General features: G+C 48.5%; 1 protein-coding gene across 6 annotated transcripts in view; it reads right to left on the minus strand.

The window, feature by feature from the left end:
- ITSN1 (intersectin 1) overlaps positions 1-12,695 on the minus strand; it is a 1,732,490-nt gene that overhangs the window by 686,795 nt on the left and 1,033,000 nt on the right. For all 6 annotated transcript variants that reach the window (XM_085621357.1, XM_085621360.1, XM_085621358.1 and 3 more), the window contains one exon: positions 10,233-10,438. In XM_085621357.1, the coding sequence (XP_085477483.1) occupies positions 10,233-10,438 (206 nt within the window). The remainder of the gene's footprint in view (positions 1-10,232; positions 10,439-12,695) is intronic.

Raw genomic sequence — 12,695 nt, forward strand, 5'->3', positions numbered from 1 at the left:
AGGATCAGTTCTGTTTTATCCGGGTTTAGTTTCAGTTGGTTGCTGTTCATCCAGTCGCGGATGAACAGCATTGTGGATTGACATTCGAGGATGGAGGCCGGAGAGTTTTTTATAGGGAATATCAGTTGGAAATCGTCTGCGTAGTTGAAGGTTTGAATATTCCTTTCTTTTAATGCATGGATCAAGGGAAGAAGGTATAAGTTAGAAGTTGAATAAATGAGGAGATAAGAGAGGATCCCTGGGGGACTCCACAGGTATTTTTAATCATGGGGGTTGAGAAACCACCAAGGTGTACTGCCTGTGACCGGTTGGTTAAGAAGGATCTGGTCCACTCAAGGGCTGTTCCTTCAATGCCCGCATCTCTGACACGGTCGATCAAGATGTTATGTTCGACCGTGTCAAAGGCAGCAGAGAGATCCAACAGTACAAGGGCTTGGGGGAGACCTTTGTCCGCCTTTTCTCTCAGTGTGTACAGATAGTATCACTGAGTCTGACAGGTTTCCCGGATGCTGCGTCCACTGGAATTTCAGGTCCCACTGCAGAGCGCGCATATGCCATCTGCATGATAGATCAGCAGGAGGCCATGAGGCCCAGCAGCCTCAGGGTCTTGACCGAAACCCAGGACCAGGGCCGAAAGATCGGAATCATAGCCCGAATGTCGCTGTTTGGGAGGATAAACCCCAAACTGCACCGTATCCAGAACCGCTCCGATGAAGAAAAGCATCTGAGAGGGAATCAGGTGCGACTTCGGCACGTTGATGGAAAACCCCAGCAAATGCAGGAGGTCGGCCGTAGTCTGGAGGTGGGAGACTACTGCCTGGGGCAAGCCCGCCTTCAACAGCAAGTCATCGAGATCGGGGGAAGACTGAAACCCCTGATCTGCACAGATGAGCTGCGACCACCGCCACCACTTTCATGAACACCCGAGGGGCGCTGGTAAGGCCGAAAGGGAGCACAGTGAACTGAAAGTGCTTGTGGCCCACAGTGAACCGTAGTTAACGTCGGTGGGCTGGCAGGATGGGGATATTAAAATAAGCATCCTGCAAGTCCAACGCTACCAGCCAGTCTTGCGGGTCTAGGGCAAACAAGACCATATCAAGCGTGAGCAGCTTGAAAGCGATTGACGTTCCGTAGGTCTAAGATAGGGCGCAGACCTTTGTCCTCCTTTGGAACCAAGAAGTAGTGGGAGTAACAACCATGACCTACTTCTGGCGTCAGAACGCGCTCAACAGCCCCCTTGGCCAAGAGGGCCGCAACTTCCTGCTGGAGAAGTGCCAAGTGATCGTCCGACATGCGGTGGTACTGAGGTAGCATGGCTGGAGGGGTAGGCTCAAAGGGGAGGAAGTAGCCCCTTCGGACTATCTGCAGAACCCACCTGTCTGAAGTGATGGGGCACCAGTGGGGGAGGTGATGGCGAATCCTGCCGCCCACTGGCGTCTGGTGGGCCTGAAACACCGGACTAGTAAGGTTTGGAGGCGGTGATGGCAGGGAAGGTGGTGGATTGACCCGCCCGCTAGCCTCGGGACCAACCACGGCGGGCCCCACGACCGCAGCTGTGCTGCGACTGCAGCTGCGCTGGCCGGCGGTTCTGAAAGGAACACGCTTGGGCGCTTCAACCCTGACCTCGAAAGGAGCGAAAAGCAGACCACAAGGGGGTGTGTGTTGTGGCGAGACTCAAGGACTGGGCCGTAGCCCGAAAGTCCTTAAAGCGTTCCAGGGTGCAATCTGCCTCGTCACCAAAGAGGCGTGTGCCATCAGAGGGCATGTCCAACAGTGTTCTGGACATCTCGGGAGAAGCCCGTAGTTCTGAGCCAAGCGTAACGGCGTAGCGCCACTGTTGTGGAAAGTGCCCTGCCGAGGGAATCGGCTGTGTCAAGTCCACAACGGATAGTGAATTTAGCAGCAGCTCTCCCTTCGGTAATGGCCTGGGAGAACACTGCCCGAGCTTCCACAGGGCACTGAGCACCTGTGCCACCGAGTCCCACACAGAATGCGAATAGCGGCACAACAGGCATGCAGTATTCACCGCCCGCAACCCGGAACTGGCACAAGTGAAAATCTTTTTCAAAAACTGCTCCAGTTTCTTAGATTCCTTGTCCAGAGGAGCAGAAGGGAATACACTTGGCGAGGCAGATGCCTGGACAACCAGACTCTGAGGCATAGGGTGTTGCGTGAGAAAGCTGGGGTCGCCCGGCGTCGGGCGATGGTGGCGTGCCACACTCTTATCTACAGGAACCGCTGTGTTAGGTTTGTTGCAGGTGCTCAACAGAATGTCGGTAAGTGCGTCGTTGAAGGGCAGCAGCGGCTCCGCGAAGGAGGACGCTGGCTGCAGCAGCTCGGTCAGGAGATTGGTCCTGAGAGGCACAGAAGGGAGCTCGAGGTTAAGAGCCTCAGCCACCCTACGCAACACCACAGAAAAAGTCCCAACCTCCTCCGTAGCCACGGAAGAAGGGGACAGTGTACCAGGGTGTGGAGAGAAATCCAGATCGCCTGGACCTTCCATATCACCCTCCCACTCTGGCACATCCTCGCATTGAGCTGCGAGAGGGTCCTCAGACCCCTCCCAGTACTCCCCTTAGTCCACCGGCTGTTGAAGAGGCCGGTAAGGACGGGGTGCCTGGGGAAATGGGATAAACTCCCCACCTGGAATGGGAATCGGGGGTAATAGACCAATCCAGGTCCGACACAGTCCCCGACGCCGGAGGCGGTGTCGAGGCCGGAGCCGGCAGCGCCGGGGCCAAAGACGGCAGCACGTGGCCAGAACCACCCCAAGGGCCCACGGGGACTGAAGTCGCTCTGCAGGCATCCGACGTGGGACACAAACAGTGCATGGCTGACAGGAATACCGGTATTTCTTCCTGCGTCGGGAAAGGTGGGTAGGCCACAGGCAACAACAGAGGCTCCACCGGAGCAGCGGGGGAGTGACCACCCGCCCCCTCCACCGCGTACCGCGACCAGTGAGGGGTAGACGAAGAGCGACGTCGCTTCTTCGACTTTTTAAGGCGCCTTGACTTACCTGTCCCCAAGTCTGACGAGCGATGGGGTCTGCTCTGCGACTGGTCCCTCGACCTCACACGGGAGCGGGACCTCGATCGTCGCGGAACCGATTGCCAGGCCTCCAACAACTTTCGGGAACGCTCCCGCAAAGCTTTCGGCGCCATGGCCCGACAATCTGGGCATGCCTCAGGGTCATGGGCATGCCCCAAGCAAAAAAGACACGTCGTGCAGGTCCGCCACAGACATGTTCCGACGGCAGGCCCTACAGGACTTAAACCCGGGCATCCCTACTGCACCAGGAGTCGAGTACTCGACAAAACAAGAGAAACAAGTTCTCAAAAACCAAGTTAAAGTAATAACTAGGAGTACCGCTCTCTCTCGGATCTGCGCTTGCTGACGCGGAAAAAGAAAGAACTGATGTCAGCGCGCGTGGGTGCGTCTAAGTAGCTCCGACAACATCATCTCGGCGGCTACGATGCCAGCGACGTACGCGGACCCACACGACGGCACCTATCGACGCGCAGGGGTACTGCTGACGAAAACTTTCCGGATCCATTCTGACGCCTGGGGATATTTTAAGGTAAGAAATCTGTCACTAACGTGTCTCTTTCAGATCAGCAGGGCCACTTCCGGGGAAAGCCTTGTCAGTCGTGAAGTCCCTCGACATGCAGGTCGGTTTTGGTGGCAGTGGTGTTCGGACTGGACACCAACAAGCCTTGGTTGTTGCAAGTGATGCAGTACCCAGGGTATTGGTGCAGAGGTGCCCCTGCAGAATCTAGAAACTCAGTGGAGACGGGGCTGACCTCCAAAGAACACAAACCTCCTCCTGGTGTGCTGCTCCCTTGGTGGACCTGATGGTCAACAAAAAACATTTACTGGACAAATGCAGTTGGTACCTGCAGGTGCAATATGATGGCTCCTCCACTCCAAGTGAGATGCTAGATGTTTGGCAAAGTCCTGGGCAGTCTCAAGTGTTGGAGAGGATGCACAGCTTTTAAAAGAGTCAGGTCTTTGCAATTGTCAAGGTCCCAGCAGTCAGGCAGGGTTTGGCGCCAAGTTTGTGGTTAGTCCTCAGTTATTGCAGTGACTGCTCTTCTTTGTCTTCCTTCTGTTTCCAGTTAGGTTAATCGGTCACACTAGTGTCAGGGGGAACCCTAAAAACTGAATTTAGGGGCATTTAGGGAAGTGTAGATCAGTAGCCAATGGACTACCTACTCCTGGGGTGTATTCAACCCCTCTGATGACTTCCTGTAAGGATTAGGCATAATCCCGACCCAGAGTTCTGAGTTTCACCACAACTGAGATGGTAAAATCCTTCTTCGAATGTACACTTCAGGTGGTCCACTTTATGGGTGTGCCTAGCCTTTAAGTGTGACACGCCTTCTGACTATCTAACTTCCTGCATGCCCTTTCGCCAAATGCACCTCAGGGCAGGGGGTGCATTCCACAGGGCTGGGGGAAGCCAGGGTCGCCTATCAAAGGCGGGAGAGTCTTTGAAGCCTCTGGACTGGATATGGTAAACTCACTAGCCATCGTGCTAGAGGAAGTGTAATCACCTTCCTCCAGACAGACATTGTTCCTGGCCTCAGACAGCACGCTCTCACCTTCAGGGGGTCCGAAACACGTATGTTGTGGCAGGCTGGTCGATTCCAGTTAGTCAGCACACTAAGACTAGTGGGAATTAAGGGGGCACTTCTAAGCAGCCCTCTGGGTGCATGACTTCATAAAAACAGTACTGGCATCAGTACGAATTTATTAAAACAAGATGTTTGATACCAAACATCAGTATTTTCAATGAAGCCATTATGTAGCTGGGTAACTCCTGATGGCAAGTACATATCTTTAACATGGCTTCCTGATCACTTGCAATGTCTAGCAATGCAACTCATGCAACATGCCCTCACATGTAATATAATGCACCCTGCCTTAGTGATCTAAGGCATGCTGTAGGGGTGACTTACATATAGGACATTCAGGGTACTTGTGCACTGCATTCAGGGAGTGGGCAATGTTGTGTTTGCGGAATGGCTTGGCATGGCTTCACATATCCTGCAATAGCAGTCTGCATGCAGTTTGTGAGCAAGTCCCTTGGAGTGGCATAATAGATGCTGTAGCCCTTGGGGACCCTCTAATATCCATGCCCTGAGTACCAGGGGTACCATTTACTAGGGACTTACAGGAGTGCTAAAGTCCTTGACAATTGGGTTACAATTAAGCATTAATCTTTTAGGGAAAGAGCACTGGGGCCTCGTTAGCAGGGATCCAATGCACTACCAATCAACATCAGTACCAGTGAAAAAAAATGGAGGTGACGATGTCAAAAAGTGTCACTTTCCTACAAGGGGCGGCTACAAAGGGGATGAAGCAGCCCCTGTGGACAATCTGTAGAACCAAACGGTCAGATATTATCGACCTCCAGTGGTGCAGGTGATTGCGTATCCTGCCCCCCACTGGATGCCTGTGATGGTAGGAGGGAACACTAAAGGGGTTTGGAGGCTGCGGGTGCCTGGGGTGGGGGAGCGGGAGGGGGGGTAAACTGTCCTGAACTCTGGCTATTTATCATACACGGTCTGTGGGAACTGCATCCTTGGTCACAAAAAGGCTGGGAAGCCTGTTGACTGTGCCAGCTGGGAGGATATGAACGCGGTTGAAAACCCCTTCCGGGGCCACGGAAGGGGCCGAAGGCGGAGTGGGGTTGTCGAGGGGCCAAGTAGAGAACCAAGGGCCTGGCCATCACTCTACCATCCTTAAAGCGTTCTAGCGAGGAGGCTGCCTTTTTACCAAAAAGACGAGAGCCATCAAAGGGCATGTTCATGTGCGAGACTTGGACATCCCCTGAAAAGCCATTAATTCTCAGCCAGGCGTGTAGCCTAAGGGACACCAACTATGAAATCGCTCTACCCAGCGAGTCTGTTGTGTCCAGTCCACATACTGTGGTTGACTTTGCTGCATCCCTCCCGTCAGCAATAGCTTGTGAGAGAATGGCTTGGGCCTCCTCCGAGACGAAAGACAGCACTTGCGTAACAGAGTCTCAGATCGTATTGGAGTACTGGCCGAGAAGGCACAGGGTGTTAACCGATGGCAGTGCTAGGAGGGCAGAACAGAACATCCTCTCCCCAAAGGTACAGTGAGTGATAGAGAAAACTGGGGTCCCAAGGAGCAGGTCAATGGTAGCGGGCACTTGTCCTGTGAACAGGAATCCCTGTGCAGGGTTTGGACCAGGCCCCGAGTAAGATATCGGTAAGGGCTTTACTAAAGGGAAGTAAGGGTTTCAGATGGAGCAACTCGCGGCTGAAGTACCTCTGTCAAGAGGTTTGTCTTGACTGCCATTAATGGCAACTGAAGGTTCAATACGCCAGTCGCCCTGCGCACTACCATAGTGAATGAGACACTCTACCCTGTAGTCACGATATGATGAGACCAACCCAATGTCCGGCGAGGTGTCTAACCAACTGACATCGCCAGTTCCTCATACCATTTGTCCTAAGTATAGTCTAGGGGATGCGGATATCCAAAAAGGCCCTCCAACCCCTCCTATTCAACTCCCTCTCTGGCCATGTCAAATGTAAAAGTCACTGGTTCCAACCCGGAGGTCATGGTCCAGGTGGGCACCAGAACCGGTGTCAGACGACACCTGTCCGGTTCCATGTCTGAGTCGGGAAGGATGATAGGGATGGTGCCACTGTGGGGCACTGGCAGTGCCAGAAATGTCCGTAATGGAGCAAAGGTCTCGGTCCGCAGACGGTGCTGCTCCAGATCCAACACTGGATCCAAGAGGCCTGACTGGCACCAAGGACGAACCCACCGGCGGAGATCCAATGGGGGCCCTTCCCTAACTCGTGGGACCCGAAGGCGCTCCAGGGAGGATCGAACTACCCAAATATGAGGTGCATGGCCTCATAGATTTCTTTCAGTTGGGAGGGGGGTCGCTCCAGCACTGGGAAAGTTAGGGAAGGGCTGAGTGGATCTTGTTTCAGGCCTGTGCCTAGAGTGTCGACAGTTCCATGCCTTGTCTGAGGATTTGGACAGGTTCAGTTAAGTCCTCTTCGACTTCTTCTTGTGGTGGAACTTACCTGACGATTTCAAACAAGACGGCAACTGCTGGGTCCGGATCCAGGAACTTATGCGCGACTGGACTCTTGGGCAGTGAGGAGCTTGAGAGAACGCTTCCTCAGCGCATTGGGTGCATGGTGTGGCAGTCCTCGGAGGTCTTGGTGTCGTGGTCCCTCTCCAACCACCTCGAACAAACCAATAGTGGATTTGCCACCAACATCTGCCTGTGACGGGCACAACATGGTCTGAAACCAGTAGGGTTTCTTTGGGGATATCCTCTCACACCAGGAGAAAAGTCTCTCGAAAAAAGTTGGACTAAAAGTCGAGAAAAAAAACAGTCAAAAAACAACTAAGGGTAGCTCAAGGGTAGGTCTTCAGAGATCAGCGCTACCTGGTGTGGAAAGGAAAGAACGGACGTCAACGTGCCAGGGTAACGTCTATATAGTCACTGCGCAGGTTACTTCCGGTGTGGAGGCACATTACACCACCTACCGGCGCACACGAATTTGTGGGTAAGAGTCTCCGTCAGATTTCTTTGTAACCATTTACTTCAGTGGGATATCCTTTGTCCATGCCTTTGTGAGTGGGGGAGATAGTTCTGAAAGGTATGGACTGGGTTTATGCTGTGGACATTTTTGTTGCCTTGCTCATACGAGGAAGATGCATGCAGTATAGACTGTAGGTTTGCTTTCAGGCAAAGGGGGACAAGGAAGAGACCCTCAATACACCTACATCGTAATGACCATGAGTGATCTAGTTACCTATACTTTTGCTACCTGGAATGTTGGTGGATGGTGTGAGCAACTAAATGCCATAAAAATAAGTGCAGAAACTGTCACTGTGGTTTCCTACAAATAACACATCTATCTGGAATGGAGGAGAACTATCTACAGAAGACAAAGACCGCAATTGTAGCTTACATGTTGCTCAGCATGTGCCTGAGAAGGTCTATATATGGATCAGATCTTGTATCTCTTGTTACAAAAATAATTAACAGTGAAGGTCACTATTTGCATGGTATAGGAATACTGTAGCCACAAACAAGCAGTTCTGCAACCAGAAGCATTAGTGCCATATTCATAAACATAGCAGACTTCCGCACTAGAATGGGAATTTTGAGTTAGCAAAGCACTGTGGCGGAGCTTCTGCAAAAACGCGAATCAACCTATCCCACAGGATCGTGTCCTAGAAAGTCCCTGCTAAAAAAACAGGAAGGACTCACTTCGAAGAAATAGACAGATCTGCATATACTGAAATCTGCAGATACTTATGCAGGGAGATCTGTACAAAGGTATGTGCGCGATCTGCACACACGTACATGTGAGGGATTTGCACAAGCGAGTATGTGAGGATCCACAAACACGTTTGGATCTATGCATGAACAGGTAAGAGGATTGGCACATCTACACAGGTATAGATGTTTGCACTGCTGCAAACTAGCCCCACATGTTTGAAACTGTCTCCCAGGCCGTTTAACACTGTGTGCCATAATTTTTAAGCCTTTAATTACAATGCTAATAGTTTAAATACAAGTTCCACAGTGCAAAGGGCTGCTGGTAAAAAAAAGCTAGCACTGCGTGCCTAATAAATTGAGCTACCTGGATGTTATTGGTCTACATGTCAACCTATGATCACAGGCATTACAAGGTTGCTACCTTGATGCACACTGTGCAAATGCAGGTGTTCGGGTTGAATGACAACGCTAAGCAGGGGATCATTCAGCAGAGGGTGTGGCGCTTGAAAGGTCACCTCTCACCTTTTTATAATTATCTTCAGAGTTTTGCGGGTCGTCTTATTGACACCCAACACAGAGTAAATCAGAGAGACATCTCCCAGCTCCTATGTGCATGGAAGCTAACTGCCAAAGACTGCAGACATGCTTTCTTGACCCCCAACAATACACTGCCACTTCGGACGTGCCTCTATCCTTGGCCAGATCATCTTCGTGGTACATCAAGGGATGCTAATAGAAAGACTAGAAATTCACAGCTCACTCCTTAATATCTGACTTTGATCAATTTAATTTGTTATTATGTACCACTGCAATTTTCTGAGGCTATGGGAAAAGGTGAGAACAAAGCACCCCATGCATTCCAAAGGACAAATACACCTAATATCCACTGAGATCACAACATGATGGTGAAGAGGAAATACACATGTGGGTATATCCAGAATGCGAACCACAAGCAATAGTTGAAGGGGGCTAAGCCAAAGCAACCAATGGTTGATATATGTTTCTATTTCATTTGTTCATCACATGAGTTCTAATAGACAGATAAAGTGGTCTCTGGTCATACATACAAATGTTTTTCATTTTCAAAAGCTTCAATGGGCAAGATTAAAAAAATGTTTGAACAAAGTTAAGATACAGTGAGTGAAATGTAACTGTTTTCATGGCACCTATTTGTCCAAACTTTTAAACACTGCATAACGGTAGACATTAAAAAACATCCCTTTGAAAATGTTAACTGCAGCAAAATAGCACTCATATTTGCCAAAATACAGATGTCCAAACAAATTTGCATGAAAGAAGGACAGATTTATAATTAGCAAATTAAGTTAATATGTGACTTACATTCTTGCCCTTATGTAATATTGTACTTTAACTTTGTGAAACATTACTCATTTTTCACCATATTCACTTCCAAACATATTGTGAGTGTAAAATGCAGCAAGAACACGGTATATGACTTGCTTCATTTTAACAGCTATAGCTAAAGTAGAATTGAATTGCATACTTCAAATCAAAAATAGTTTTTACTTAATTTTCTACTTTAGAGTGCATTAAAGAAAGGAAGACACTGGACCTTTTAAGTGTTGCTACTTTAGTTCATGTCACTTACAAATAAAAAGTGAATCTGCTGTTGCTGCTAAAAGAAACCAGTTTAAAGCCTGTTTGAGTGAGTTCAATACAATCAAATACGTCTTAAAAGTATTGATGTCCGTAACCACCATTTATTTAACTCACTTGGAAATTACAAGATTGTGCCCTATACAAATCATATATTAAAGGTGAATCAAACTTGTAGTAAATGTTATACGTATTTTTGATATGCATATGGTGATGAGGTATGGAGAGCAAGCACCAAGTTAAACAAGCTTCCCTCGTCAGGAAGCATGCTTTTCTCACACGTTAAAATAAAAGCTATTTGAAGCAAGCAGCTGACACAAAATACACTTACCTTGTTGACTTTCTAATCGGACCTGATATTAGTTTCACATATGACTTTGGAAACCATCCTTTTTGACCCTGAACCTCTCCGAACCACCACATGTCCTGCTGTTCCAAAACTGTGATAATGTCATTTTTGTTAAAGTTCAAGTGGTTGTCTTTTTTCGCTCTCCATGGATACAAAGCTTGTGCTTGAAGGCCCTCCACTTTTTCTCCCTGGAGTTTATTTTTGAAACAGAAAAGTGAGGAATGTTACTTAGGTTTTAGGTTCAGCAGCAAGAGACTGATCACAAGCCAATAAATCATGTTACAATATTACTTTGGTATGTAAATATTACTTTAAAGACCAGGCTAAGAATAACTAGCACTGGCAAAGCCACTAAGTCTGGCCTTGACAAACAAGCCTGTAATGTTTATTTACAAAATATTGTGCAACTATTTGCAATAAGCATTTAAGGTTTAAAATGAAAATGTAAAAAGTCTACATTCAAAGGTGATGTGCATAAGTTTGCAAAACAATTGTAAAAAACAAAAAACATTATAAAACTCATACAAAAACATTAAATTAAAGTAGAGACTGACTCGCCAGGCCAGGTGCATAGGTGGACTATTTTAGGTGGATGTGCACATATGCAAAATGTAGTCACACAATGAAGAGAATCAATGGCAATAGTGTATTGGGCCATTGCTCCATGCCAATACCTGTGATTGGCCCAAGCAAAATGTGCATGAAACTTTAACAGACCAACAGATGCAAAAGACTGACCGAAAGCCTCTGCTTGTATATAGCTATGTATGTAATTGTTATTTTGTTATGATTTATAAAAATAAATGGGAATGGAGAGACAGCTAAAGTGGTATTTAGGCGATTCCAAAAATAATACAACACATTGACGCCGTCTTTCTAAATTTGGATGGTCTCTACCATCAAAAGCAAAGACGAAGTCCTATAATAAGTAACGGAGTAAAATGAAACAAGCAAACCAATGTTTCCAGCCCCTGCTGTTCATCAAATATAAGCTGAAATACCTGTTTCCACATTAAAAAAGAGAGCCGTAACTTTAAAATTACAGGCATCGAAGTCTAAAGAACACACAATCTCCTCAATGATCCTATAAACACCAGATTGAACATTGAAAGAAACTCCGTGGTGGAACAGATATAGACCAAACTGTGTATAAATTTATACACAAAGAGGAAAAATTACAAAAACAATAGTTTAGAAGATAAGAGTCTCATTGTTCAGATCTCAATCGGTACAAGTTAGAAGCCATCTGAGAATACGAGTTGCCACTATCAAAGACACTAGATGCCAATCCTGAACTAAATGTGAACATCACCAAAGAAAGTTGTTATAAATTCTTTGACTTCTTCAATGAGAGAAAAGAGATTGAGATCTTTACTGCCATCGCACCAAAGCTATGTCGAACTAGCTCGAGACTGCCGCATTTCCCGGCAACTGGAAGCGCACCGAAGTCCACCCCCCTCCTAAAAAAAAACCTCCGCAGACCCGATGGACCTCAAGAACTTCAGGCCCATCTCACTGCTTCCATTTGCAGCCAAAGTCATCGAAAAGGCAGTCAACACCCAGCTATCACACTTCATAGAAACCAACAACATCCTAGACACCTCTCAATCCGTATCCCGCAGCAACCATAGCACGGAGACCGCCCTCCTCACCGCCACCAACATCTGTGCCCTCCTCGACCAAGGCCAAACGGCAGCCCTCATCCTCCTGGACATATCAGCAGCCTTCTACACCGTCTTCCACTGCACACTAGCCACCACGCTCCACAACGCCGGCATCCAAGGAAAGGCCTTTGACTGGCTATGATCATTACACTCAGGCAGAACATAGAGAATAAGACTCTCACCCTTCCTCTCAGAACCGACAGAGATCAGATGCAGAGTACCCCAAGGATCCTCCTTCAGCCCCACACTCTTTAAAGTCTACATGGTCTTCCTCCCAACCATTATCAGAATCCACGAGCTCAACATCATCTCCTACGCCGATGACATGCAGCTCATCCTCTCCCTCACCAAGGACCCAGACATCACCAGGCACAATTTCCAAGAAGGGATGAAAGCCGTTGCAACCTGGATGAGGAACAGCTGCCTGAAACTCAACTCAGAGAAAACATAAGTCCTCATACTCGGCTCCACCCCCTCTGTATGGGACAACACCTGGTGGCCCCCGCCCTCGGAAACCCACCGACCCCTACGGACCATGCATGCAACCTCTGCATTATTCGGGACTCATCACTCACCATGAATCACCAGAAGAATGCCGTCTCCTACACATGCTTCAACACCCTCTGCATAATAAGCAAGATGTTCAAGTGAATTCCCCACCCCCCCACTCCAGGAAAACCGTCACTCACGCACACATCACCAGCAGACTGGACTAAGGCAATGCCCTTTACGCCGGAATCAACAAAAAACTCCTCTGCAAACTCCAAACCGACCAGAATGC

This window comes from Triturus cristatus, chromosome 8 (assembly GCF_964204655.1).
Source record: "Triturus cristatus chromosome 8, aTriCri1.1, whole genome shotgun sequence".
Taxonomy (NCBI): Eukaryota; Metazoa; Chordata; class Amphibia; order Caudata; family Salamandridae; genus Triturus; species Triturus cristatus.